The sequence below is a fragment of the Coturnix japonica genome, chromosome 1, assembly GCF_054131305.1.
Source record: "Coturnix japonica strain WE chromosome 1, WE-NBRP24, whole genome shotgun sequence".
Classification (NCBI taxonomy): domain Eukaryota; kingdom Metazoa; phylum Chordata; class Aves; order Galliformes; family Phasianidae; genus Coturnix; species Coturnix japonica.
This window is the reverse complement of record NC_140663.1, coordinates 176,100,416-176,113,714: the sequence shown is the minus strand read 5'-3', so window position 1 is coordinate 176,113,714 and position 13,299 is coordinate 176,100,416. Positions and strand designations below refer to the sequence as shown.

The following is a 13,299-nucleotide window of genomic DNA, read 5'->3' as shown; positions in this document are numbered from 1 at the left end:
GTGCTCAGAGAAGAATGGCTTCCCTTAGTCCCAACTCCCTAAAGCTTGCCACAGGAGGATGACATCATATAGGGAAGACATAAAGCTATTAGAGAGCATCCAAAGGAGGCCTTACAGAGATGGGGAAGGGCCTGGAGGGGAAGAGATAGGAGCAACAGCTGAGGAGGTTTGTTCTGTCCAAAGCAGGGGAGGCTGACGTGAGGCTGAATGGTGGCTGCAGCTCCTCATAGGGAGTGGGTCCCTTCCAATTCAGGATGTTCTGCATTCTTAGATTCCACGATTCTATTCCTCCTGTTTTTATTTCCCTCCTTTCTGGACAGTTACATTTGTTTTCCTACAATTACTCTGCTGTCTTCCTTTAGATGCCTTCCATTTACATTTAGGACAGTGACCAGCTTTGGGTCTCAAAAGCTCAGTCGTCATTTCCTGTTCCACTTCTGCATCTTATCAGATTTTGCAGCCCCATCCCAGGGCGGCGTCCATCAGCTTTTTGTGTGAGATCTCACCAGCTCTGCATTGGCACAGCCTAATCTTCTTGCAACGTCAACGGATTGAGGATGGATTCTCCACGTCTTCCACGTCAGTGATGCCGCTCTCCATCAAATAGGAGTCACAGATTAAGTTCTCTATCTCCGTGTTTGTCTGCGTGCTTAAAACCCACTTCTGAGCCAAGAAGATCCCGAACAGTCAACAACAGGCTTCATGCCAGAAGCCAGGAATGAGGACAGGAACTTCTCACCTCCAATCAAATGCATTATTTTTGCCCCTTTGCGCCAGATAGGTGAATGCTGGGACTGGTGCCATGTTTTGCAGGTTGTTTTTTCCCCTGCTATCGGTATTGAAATTACAGGCTGAGCGAGCAGTGCATTGATTATTGAATTATTTAACGATCCTTCCTGTGTCTCTGCCTGTGTTTCAGAGAGCCTGTGGATGCAGTGTGTTACCTTGGCTGACAGCTGGTGCCTGATGCACTATGAGAAAATGGGAAGATAATATTACTTATTTATGGAAGAGCAGCAGCAAAATTATTAGGATGGCTGATTGTCAGTGTGTGTGTTTCTCTTGCACTATGGTTTGTTGTTAACTTCAAGATTTTTTTCTCTCCTTGATGCTGATGGCAGTTTTGCAGCTAAAAATGAGTGCAAAGCATAGAGATGAGCACTCCCAGTTCTCTCCTGGGTGGCACAGCTGTAGATCCAGGAGTAGCCCCATTGAAGTGAGCAGCATATGGCCCAATAATTGAGAGCTGAATTGAATCAGACAGGTGATATCTGGAGGTGATGACAGGTGTTTTTAGCAGAACACAGACTTTGTGCTGCCCAAAGGATTCGGGTTATTGTTGAAAGTCCATATTATCATTATGTGCTATGATGCACCGACACATCTGGACTTCAGTCTGCTTTCCACATAACACTGAAATTGGGAGATGGGGGGAGTAAGGAAATAAAATGCTCAGCTTGGACCAAGTTCTCCGAACACCTGACTGGTACATGTACATGACTGTGCCCATTTCAAAAGAAGAAAAAGGGATTGTTTTCTATCAGTTCTCAGAGGCACTGCTCACATTTGGCACACACTGTGTATTGACAGCCACTCTACAGCGTATCATCTTTGCTATGTTAGAAAAAGTATGTTTTCTCAAAGAGATGCAGAGAGAAATCAGTGGAGAACTCCTGACCTGAGTCTGCAGGCAGCCTCAGCCAACCAGTGATTTTCCATGCCTGTCATTAGTTTAAGCAAAGAGCAGCCCTTGCGCCCTTTTACTGTCTATGTAAGGGATAGGAACTGCTACATCTAACTTTGGGCATGCTTCTACCTCCGAACAACCCACTTCACTCACTCCAGTGTCACCTGACCTGGTTTAAATATCTATTATATGTAGAGGTAACCTTAGAAATGCTTCTTTGTCCCCCTTGAGATCTGGAGATCTATGGATCAGCAGAGATCTGGATATCTTGAACATATATACTAGGTTAGTGGAGTCCCACCCAATGTATGTCACTAAATAACTCAGCTGTGCAATGACAGTTCAGACAACCAGCTGAAGGATGCTTCCTCAGCCCTAGCAGCATCTGATGTGTTTTCTTTGGGCCTCAAAGCCGCATTGGTGCAAATCAAACCCAAGCTATTATGAAATTCACCTGTTGTGAGGGCAGCTCTTGCGGGTGGAATTCTCCTTTTCATCTCCAGCAGTGAGGCTCACACCACCACCACAGCAAGGCTTAATGAGAGCTCAGGTCTCAGTAGCAACACAAAGCTAATGGCTGTGTTACACTGATTCTTTAGGATAAGAGTTTTCCCCTCAATGTGTGCTCTCAGCTGCGCCTGCTGCTGCAGAGATGTAGCAAATCATCAGATCAGGGTCCAGAGCAGCTCTTTGGGCTCATGCTTCTGTCTCTGCAGTGAGGAGCTAATGTTACCCTGGGGAGCTGTAATCTAAACCGGATGGCATTGCTGACAAGCTGCCAGCCAGCTCGAGGTTTGTTTTCCTCCCCTGTGTCTCTCCCCTTCTCATCCTTAAGAGTGTTTGTTTGTTTCCCATGTAAGGTGTAGCACCTTCTCTTAGATAAAGAATGCTGATAGGAGGATTTTGCTATTGCTCTGCCCCTCAGTGCACACAGAAGGGAGGCTGGTTTCCAAGCTGGGCCAACCCTTCTGTGGGATGGGATTTCCCGTTTCCAGGAGGCAGCATGCTTGGACCATAAAGGCTGTGTTGTGCCAACAACAGATGCCTCTGACTGAGACACATGGCTTTAACAAGTCCCTTCCTGCTAGAAAGGGGAATTATGTGAAAAAACATACAGTAGAAATGTGTGAAATTCCAAATCTTCAGCAGCCCAAGGCAGAAGTTGAGCACACTCATGTAATGGCTCTGCAGAAACTGGACCCAGCCCTCTGGGCTCCCTTCTCTGCTTTGTTCCAAGGATAACCACAGGCAAACCCTTTAGTTTACCCCTTGGCAGCACATGCTGATAAGCAGCCTCTGAAATTCAGTACAGGGCACAGCTGAGCAATGGTCACAATGTCTGCGCTAATACTGAGTGAGATAAATTTGCTGGCTGTTCTTAGTTCTGCAGCTCATACCCTGCTCCTTTTACAGCAGTGAGGTAGTGAGGAAAGCTGAGCTAATGAGTAAGGAATACTTGTAGGACTCAGCTCAACTCCAAAGAGCTCATCCTATGGTTGCTTTATACATATTTATTCAGTCTATCCTTTCATATGGACCTTGCCATTGATTATTGGTTTTGACTGAGCATCTATCTTGTACTTTCTTGGTAAGCATAAATGAGCACTGTGTGTTCAGGTCATGATGGAGGTGGACATCTCCCATGAGGATGTCACATTAGATCTGTCTCCTTCCTACATTACTATTCCATGTCATGTACAATTTTGTTTACTCTTTTGGCAGACTGTGGACATCCTCAGTCTCTTACCTGGCTTTGTGTCTGTGAGACTCAACCTCTTTGTTATATTACACAGCTACTAGGCTTAAACACTTTATAGAATAGCTTGAGTTGGAAGGGACCTGTAAGGAACTGTAAGTTCAACTCCCCAGAAATGAACAAAGACATCTCCATCAGGTGCTTCGAGCCCAGTCCAGCCTGACTTTGAATATCTTATTTCCCAGGACTTAAACCTACAAAGTTGTTAATTCATCATCTTCTCCTTAGGCTAGGACTGTGTTGGTGATGTCACTGCTGCTCTCAGATGAGCAGAATTAGCTTGGTAGAAGTTTGGTATATCCATCATCTACAGATGTTCACAGTGACTGTGTCCTATCAGAAGATTTATAAAGCCTTCTTTCCCTCCTCTAGAAGAGAGCTTTCCACCAAAAATATGTCTTTTGCATCATGGGCAAGTGGCTCTAAAACCCTGTGGAATCAAGGCTTCACCAGAAATTTGTATTAAAATGTTGATAAATGATAATGGCATAGAAATTTTATCAGCTGCCTGTCTAGCCATGTATTGTTCCTATCTGTGCAGATCATGCTCTAAATTTCTGTAGAAGATACTGTGCCCCATTTAGAAAACAGTCTTTCTACACAGAAGGAAGGGTTCAAGAAAAGGGTCTGTAGAGAGCTGTAGAGTCAGTGCAACATTCTTATCTGCTTGGTCCCCGTGTTTAGCACATTTTAGTTCACAGCCCAGGTGTTTCTCTCAGAGGTTGTGCTGCTCCAAACACCATCCACTCAATTATTTAAAATTCAGTTGCTATGGATCTACTCAAGGTGATCAGTTTAAAGAAAATGCAGATGGCCTCTGGTTTTGAGTTCCCGCTGCGCTTTGGTTAATTTGGTATGTAAAGGTATTAGGTTAATTAAATGCCATGTGTTGCATGGAGACTGACCGTATTTGTGGATTAATCGGCACCCGAGTGTGTTCTGTGCTGGATGTCCTCAAACTGGCAGCATTTGTGGTTTTTTTTCACTAAGAAAGTAAAGAACTGAAGAGAAGTCAAGGGGAAATGAAGCATTTGTCTGTTAATCTTGCGGTCGTTTCTCTGGGACTGGTGATTGCAGCGTCCTTCAGGTCTCCGACTAAGCTTTACCCCTTACTGGAGAGACTGGAAGAATCTGAGTGAAGAGAAGCAAAGCTGTTCATTTTGCTTTGAGGATCTCACAATATCCAGTTGTACGGGGCGAGTATGGCTGGTGGATGGAAGGTTTTCTACTAGATCTTTACCAAAAGCCAGATTGTGAATGAGGTCAATGGGTGCCTTGCATGCAGCAGGCACGGCCATGCCAAAGGTCTAAAGCAAACTGTCCACGTCTCTCTGATATTCATGGTGGGATACGTATAAAAAGCAGAGGGTGGCAAACATAGCTGCAAGGTTTTGGAAATGCTGAAGAGGAAGAAAGTCGTCTTCATGCAGCCATGTGCTGAGGTCATGGAAGATCAGGACAGAGACCAGGGCAAATGGACACTGCTCCGCAACGTCAACCAGGCCCTGAAGCCCACAACTATTTTGGCGGTAAGATGGGGGGTCCCAGGATACAAGCGTGGCTGGGAGCTTTTAAGTTACTTTGAACAATTGATCTCTCTGTCTGATTACATCCTTCAGCTTCTCTCACCTTCCTCCTGAGCCTTGAGACCCCCTCATCCTGGGTGCTGTCTCTCCCATTGTGTAGCCTTGTTGTCCTTGCACCTAGAAGCCCTTCCTAAAGATCTTCCTTGTTAATTGAGCTAATCTCTGCATGCACCCATCACAGTGCTCCCTCCTCTTGCCCCACTCTTTGGCTGTTATTGCCCTTAGGTTGTGAGGTTCCAAGGGCAGAGTCCACTACAGAGCCTTTGGAAAGGCTTTAGTACCACATGGCTGCCTAGGGGTGAAATAGTTGGAACGTAGGATTTGGTTTAGTGGGCAATATTGGTGATACATGGATGTTTGAACTAGACGATCTTTGAGGTCTTTTCCAACCTTAATGGCTCTATGATTCTAAGACTCTATGTCAACGCTGTAAAGTGCTTGGTGGTATTCTCACTCTTTTGTTGCTTGTTTTGGAAAATAAACAACATTACTCCAGGCATGAGGGAGGTTATGCAACTTATAGGCCAGTCCACTGGAGCTGGTAAATGCATGAATCACTCTGACATGCCCTGAAATCCCCAATACATTTGCTGTTACGTGGGGTGATCCAAAAGCGATTGCGTTAGTGGACAAAATGTCAACTGATTTTCATGGGGTTTATATAAAATTAATTAAAGTGGAGGAAGGAAATACATCAGCGGTCTTAATAAGTGATGTTATTTTTTAACCTAACCAGACCTTCCTGAGATTACCAGCTTAGCCCATCCCATAAGACTTGTGGGTTTGTTTGTTTGTTTGTTTTTTCCATCAGTATTAAGAATGGCATTAAAATGTGTTTAAAAGAAGTGTTTTGAGGGGACAGGCAGCCTGTGCATTAGGCAGGCAATGCACGGGAGTTGTCCTAGTGGCAGTACAGGATCAGTTTACCTTGGGGATAGCAGGCTGCCTTTTTATCTCAGTTGTGTAACAGAATATATGAAGCAGGCTGCCTTTACAGCTATTTAAAATTAGAGATTTTTTTTTTTAAGGGAAAAAAAAGCAATGCTACAATTTTTTGTTTTCTTGTTCCAGAGCAGTTTTTACTCAGCTGATGAGGTGTCAGCAGCACTTTCTGCTGAGCAGGGACTGAGCTCCCCCAGCTCTGCTCTTGCTGACACCTTGATCAAGTTACCTACCCTGTGCATGAGTTTGCCCAGCTCTGCAGGTGAGATAATACTGCTGAGCACTCTGAAATGCTTTCAGAGTCTTGGATCAAAGGAGTTAAGAAATACATTATAAATCAGATGATATTAATATTTATGTGTGCGTGACACTGCTTTCATATGTGTGGGTTTTTTTTTCCTTTTAACCAAGTTATGGGATGTGAGATAAGGCAGTCAATGGGAAGAAGATCGGATTATATTTGTAACAAGTTGTGTGAAGATATTTATTGAAGTGCTATAGCAGGACCTTCTGAGGATAAAGGAAACACAAAGGGCTGGATTGCTGCCTGTAAGCAGCATGACTATTAATATCCAGGTGAAACCAAGCAATCAGCTGCCAAGGGTGGGAACCACCTCAGAAAGGCTGTGAATCGTTTTGTGTAGCATTTCTCTAGGTGTTGATCCCTGGGTGTAACCTGACAGTACTGTGACAGATGTGTAGCATCTGTCTTGGTAATGGCAGGCAATCCTATCTGCAGCAGTGGTATGGAAATAGTTGGTCGTTGAGGTCTTTTCCAACTCAAGCCAATCTATGATTCTAGGATTTAGGATAAAGTTTTTCACTCAGAGGGTGGTGATGCACTGGAAAAGGCTGTCCAAGGAGGTTGTAGATGCCCCATTCCTGGAGGCATTCAGGCTGGATGTGGCTCTGGGCAGCCTGGTCTAATGGCTGGCAACCCTGCACATGTCATGAGGGCTGAAACTAGATAATCTTTGAGGTCCTTTTCAACCTAGGTCATTCTATGATGAAGCCCTTATGAGCAAGCATAAGTTGGAACATGTTTCGTGTTACTGTATGTTTCCAATTCCCACTGCCTGATGCGGAGTTGAAGGTTGTTTATCAATCCATGGGGTCAAACAAAATCTATAAGCACTATGTCCACAGAAATGGTCAATGGTGGCTGTTGAGGAAAGAGGTTATAACAGTGCACATGCAAAGCGATCCTATCTGTTGTTTGCTCTCCTCTCTCCCAACAATTTTTCAGGACTTCAGAAAATAGATACTGCATTTCCACCGTGCTTTTGTACCTAGTACAAATGGAGCTGACCTGCAGGAATGTGACATTAGATAGGCATCTTGATCTTACAAATTCACATTGTCAAACCCAGTTGCTTGAAAAAGTAGATTTTTTTTTGTTATTGCAAAGATTACTGATAACAGTTGAGATGGAAAACTGATGATAAATGAGGTCAGATATTAGGAGAAATTTCTTCTCAGAAAAAGTGATAATGCATTGGAATAAGCTGCCCATGGAAGTAGTGGAGTCGCTGTCCCTAGAGGTGTTGAGGAACTCTGGGGATGTGGCACTAAAAGGACACGGCCAGTGGGCATGGTGGGGATGGGATGGGATGGGATGGGATGGGATGGGATGGGATGGGATGGGATGGGATGGGGTTGGGTTTGGGAATCTTAGAGTTCATTTCCAACCTTTATGATTCTTTGATAATTTAACTAGGTTGCTCCCAAATGTAGAAACTCATTCCACTGGCATTAGGGGTGGGAAATAATTATGCCTTGTTTCAAAGAGTCTTGCTTTGGATTTTAGTTTTGGATTATTTTTGGTTTTGCCTTTTGCATTGGGAAAAAAAAAAAAATTAAAAAATAAATCATTGAAGTCTTTTTGCATTCAAGTGATTTAATATCCACAGCTCTAATAAGCAGATGGTCCCTGCCCAGCAGGACTGACAGAGGCTTATAGGATGACCAGTGACACTATGGGTGGGTAGGAATGGATAGGGGTTAACTGCATGCTCTGTCTTCCAAAACAAAAACAGGTTCTCAAATGAAGCAAGACATTTCTGGGACAGGCAAAAGGACACAGCTTTTCAAACTTCATCACTTTTCCTTTGTGATTATGGATATTATAGATGCCAATGTTTTTGCAGAGCTTCAGGAAGAAGCCAGACACACAATAGACAAAAACCACTGAGAAGTATTAATGCAAAAAGCCCACCTACAAATTTCTATTGCCGGAAGACCTCCTGGGGAAGTGTCCCTACCTCCAACCCTACTCCCAGAACCCATCTGTGAAGAATGGATGACATGTGGTTTGCAAAGAAAGCCGTTTGACTTGTACCAATGTCTTGGGTACAAAACTTCAGGATCTTTTCTCCCAAGAGATTCTGAGCCTTCTGCAGCAGTAGGTGTAACAGTCTCCTCTTTGTTTGCAGGGGGATTATGTGTGGATGGACCTCAAAACCGGTCGGGAATTCGATGTCCCCATTGGAGCGGTGGTTAAACTGTGCGACTCTGGACAGATCCAAGTCGTAGATGATGAAGGCAATGTAAGTATAAAGGATTGTAGTTGCTATTCAGCTCTGTAACTGTTGTGCACACAAGCCCCAGGTAGGATTAAATGCATGAACTTAGATTGCATTGGAAAGCCAAACTTGATTTGAATCTGATTAAAGGTGATGGGATTCTCTCCATTAATATCAGCGGATATTGTAACTGGGCCACAACTTCAGAAGCAGACCCAACTCTGAACCAAACTCTTGCTAAATAGAGACAGTTCAACACTCCAATTCAAACACAGTTAATAGATCTAGTTTGGTAATTCCCAGTGTTTCCAGAAGTATGAGGAAAAGGGCTTATATCAGGAGATTTGTGATGACTTTGCCACAGGCTTTTAATGTGTCCTTGGAAATAACAGTAAAAGCAAGATTGTGTCTCTACTTTTGTGGCTGTACTGGGAATGGAATAGTGAGAAGCTTCTGGAGTACAACGATGACACAATCTGTTTTAAGGGAACATCCATATTACAAGCAGGGAGTGACCTGAAGATTCTTGTCCTTTATCACTTTTGATAAACTTTGGTTCAGCTGGATCCTTGTGTCCGGTTTATAGTGACTTTTGAAGTCCCTTAGAATTGATCAGCCTAAATAAAGCTCCATCAGTAGAAGTGTAATTTACCACCTCGTGAATCTCTCTCTTTTTTTTTAAATCATCTTTTCTGTTCTTAACAATGTTTTGCATGTTAATTGTTAAAAACTCCCTTGACATGCTGGATGTCCATGTTGCCCCAGATTATGCTCCTGCCAAGATGGCTGATGTCTCAGTCTCTTGCCGCTCTAGTAAACCAAAAGTTGTTTTCCTTCTCCTGCTATGAATGACTCCCTGACATGCCCCAGTGATAGAAGCTATGGTCTGTGTGCTGTGGCTCTCCCATGTATGCTCTTTTACCCGGTCCTTCAGCCTAGGGTGGACTGTTTATGCCCCTCATCACAGCAGTTTCTCATTTGACTTATCTTTCCCTGCCCTCATTCTCTTCCCAGGAGCACTGGATTTCCCCGCAGAATGCCACCCACATCAAACCCATGCACCCCACCTCCATCCATGGAGTGGAGGACATGATCCGGCTGGGGGACTTGAATGAGGCAGGAATCCTTAGGAACCTGCTGATCCGCTACCGGGAGCATCTCATCTACGTGAGTGTCAATCCCATCTCCATCTACTACTCTACACTGTACTTCCTTAGCTATTGGAAACCCACATGGGTTTTTCCTCAGTTTAAATAAGCATCTAGATTTCTAGCACCCAAATAGTTGAGTGTATCTGTACTGGTATGCTGTTCTTTTGTGAAGAAAACATTGCAAAGTTTGCTGTTGCCCCGGAGACACTATTACATGCGATATGCAGACCTGGCTACCTCCCTATGCAGCCCATGGTTGGAACGCATGTCAAGTTTATGCATGTACAGTAAGCAGTTTAACCCAGGCCACTTGCAGGTTATAGTTACCATAAAGGAAAAAGACTTTGGCATCTGTAAGCTGGATGTGGCCTTTCTACATTCTCCCACTGAACTGTTAAGTCATCCAATTGCTGGAGGCACAGGGGCTCAAGAAAGGATGAGAAAATGCACGTGGAAATAACCATGTTAGCAGCTCAGAGAAGAGCTCCAAAGTACTTGTCCCATCTGTGTTTATAACATCTGCTGTGTGTACTGAGTACCCATGATAGTCACCAAAGATATTATTGCAGCCAACAGACCCAAGACTGCCTTTTGGCTGTCTAGACATAGGTGTCTGGTGGGTGAGGTGAACTGCTTTAGAGCTGGCTGGGACTCAGATATGTTTGAAAACATGTTGGAAGGAAAGCTGGGGTTGGACGTCTACAGTCCAAAATCCAGCTCAAGCACCTGTTCAGTTTCAAAGTTTGATGTCATACTCGTGTGAATAACTGAATTGAGGCAACCTGAATGCCAGCCAAGATGTACAGGTAGCCAATAGTTTGAGGTGATTGGTTCATTCAGAGAACAGGCTGTTCATATCTGTTCAGCATTACCCCTTCCCTCCTGTTTGTGGACCCGTGTAGTGGTACCAAGGAATATCCCATGTGTCTCTGTGAGAAATATAGAATCGTGATGGATATTTTTTCAGTGGTGTCTGTGTATCTCTCCTGAGGGTCCCTAAGCCATCAGCCAATTGTCTGTTGCCTTGCTAAATGAAAAGAAGTCCTTGGATAAGATTTCACATGTACAATATCAGATTGCCCACAGATAAAAGCTTCTCCTTCATGGAAGCTCTGACTCCGAGCTCCCTCACTAAGCCATTCACAGGCACCCGGGGAGATTATGAACACGAATGATGTTCAGCAGAGTCATGCTAACAAGTGCTAATGCAAAGGGCAGCTGCTAACCCAGAGGTAAGACTGGGCAGTGATTTGGATTGAGTAATTCACTGATATGATTTCTCCTCGAGTTCTTTGAGTCTGGTTGTGACAGAGCTAGCTGTACTGCAGGGCTGCTGTGTAAGGGATGGCCACTTGTCCTGATCTAATTGTAACTGATCACTCCACCTACCTTCACAGCACCAGGTGAGCTCTGCCTGGAGCATGTTCATCTGATTTTAGGCTGGATTCAGAGCTTGAGTTTCACACCTCTTTGGTTTTCTGAGACTAAGGAACATTTGGTTGTTATCTTTGCAGTCTGTCACACAGGTACATCCTTAGAGAAGAGCAGCTCCAAGGAGCTCATGTTCTCACCAAACATTTTTAGCAGGTGGTTCCTTACTAGGTTCCTTTGTTGCAACCTGTACATAGAATAACAGAATGATCTTCGTAAAATCACAAATGATAAAATTGATAGGTTGTATTCATAGAATATAATGGAATCTGTATAAAACAGCATAACCCATTCCTTGGGCTAGTCCTGCTGCATATAGTAAGCGATTTGCATTTGCATCGGAGAGGTCCACATCACATGGCTTTGAAGTGGCAGCATGTTATCCTGGGCACCATAGAGCAGTTAGTGTAATATCAGCATCAGAACAACACTGAGAATCATAGAATCGTTTGAGTTGGAAAGAACCCTTGAAAATCATCTAGTCCAACTCCCCTTCAATGAACAGGGAATGAGCGTGTAGCCTGATAGAGATTCATGCAAACCAACCCTGTTTATGTGAGTGTTATTACAGGGTTGGGAACACAACTTTAGATCCTCATTTTTTAAGAGTGGGGGCACTAGTAGGAGTACATTTGTAATGAGCATGGTAAATGTTGATGGCAGTTTTGCAAAGCCAAGATGTGTAGGGATACTCAGCTCTCTGAAGCATTGGGGTTTTTTTTTGGTGGTACATTGGTTGGTTTGTGGTTTTATTTCTGAGGTATAATTTGTATTTGTTTGGTGACTTTGCCTTCACTCTTTGAAAGACTTTCTGAGCCCCCTGAGTGAAGGGTAAGCTTTCCCATAGGTCTTCAGTCCCTCTTGTTTCATAATCTCCGTAGCTTTATGTAAGGTATAATTCTGCTCTAATAAAATATAATTCTCCTTTTTCTCCTCCCTCACATTTTACTCATAAGACAAACTGCGGCGGGAGGGTAAGTAATGACTCTTGGAGCTGTTATTTATAATCACACTTGTGCCCATCCATTGGATCATTTGTTTCTCTTCTGTTGCATTTTCATTTAATTTGCACTACCATTGCTGTTGCTTCACAAATGCATTGAGGGCATCATCCCATTTGCTGCAGAGCTTGTCCCTCACGGTGAAGTTGTGACCTTCCCAGAACTGGAGGGTCCTCGGTCTGTCAATGCAGTATTGCATGATTAAAGCTTTAAGTGCTTCTCAGTAATCATCTCAGCTTGCAGGAAGAAAACTTCTGCAACCCAAAGAACAAAGACTTAAACAAGGGTGTTTTTGCTCAAGGTTTGGTTTGTATACACTGGGGGAAACCATGCTGAAAAGCAAAGTTATTTGGTGGGGAGTGTGGACTTTGAGTAAGGTTAAATCTCTTTATCTAGAGATGAAAGCCATGTCGGTGGTTGCTTTCTTGTTGCCAAGATGCAGCAAAGTTTGGTAGAGCTTTAACCCCATAGGAATCCAGATGAAATCAGCCACAGCACACTGAGAAGTGAGGGAAGCAGTCTCAGAAAGGATTTTGTTTGGGGCTACTTAAGATGTAGGTCATGTAAGCAATAATGAATTTGAGTTGTGATTTCTGATGTAAGTGGTCTGCTACAGCAGAGCCTTTTCCTATCAGCAACACTTTATTTTCCTGATATGGAATGGCTTTGCTCTCACCCAGCAACAGAAACCAAAGAGATAATATTTCCTTGGCGGTGCCCTTTGGCCCGTCATCAGCAAAGCAGACAAAGTTTTTCATGAGAAGTGGTAAACTCTGAACATTCATCAACTAGGAATGACCTAGGAAAGCAAGCAATAGTTAGATGGGGTTTGTGCTGACAAAGTCTTTTGTAGATCACAAGGGAAGGGTCAGCAAGAGTATCCAGGAAGCGCATTCCTGCAACTAATGGTTAACTCCTTTCATAAGCTTGCTGGCTGTGTTTGGGGTAGCTCAGACTAATATGGCTGAAATCTCTGCAAAGTGTCAGTCTTTTTGAGAAGATGCTCAAGGAAGATCAGAAATACCCTTCAAATTAATCTGGTAATAAATAATGAAGAGGAAAACAGTGTTCCAGGTCTCTCACCAAGTGCTGGAAGGAAACTGTAGGGACGGTGGCAAACTTGGTGACATAAAGCCACCCAGAAATTGAGCCCAGTCCTTCTCTGAACGTTAACTTTGCATTCTCTGTCACTGTGGAAGGCTGCTTAGGAACTTTGGTGCTTC

General features: G+C 43.8%; 1 protein-coding gene across 8 annotated transcripts in view; it reads left to right on the top strand.

Moving 5' to 3' along the window:
* MYO7A (myosin VIIA) overlaps positions 1–13,299 on the top strand; it is an 84,240-nt gene that overhangs the window by 25,977 nt on the left and 44,964 nt on the right. For 5 of the 8 annotated variants that reach the window (XM_015852499.3, XM_032442284.2, XM_015852498.3 and 2 more), the window contains exons 3-5: positions 8,404–8,517; positions 9,508–9,660; positions 12,032–12,049. In XM_015852499.3, coding sequence (XP_015707985.2) covers positions 8,404–8,517; positions 9,508–9,660; positions 12,032–12,049 — 285 coding nt within the window. Of the gene's footprint in view, positions 1–4,825; positions 4,973–8,403; positions 8,518–9,507; positions 9,661–12,031; positions 12,050–13,299 lie in introns of those variants that run through there. The other 3 variants (XM_032442283.2, XM_015852500.3, XM_085510073.1) reach the window with 2 other exon arrangements.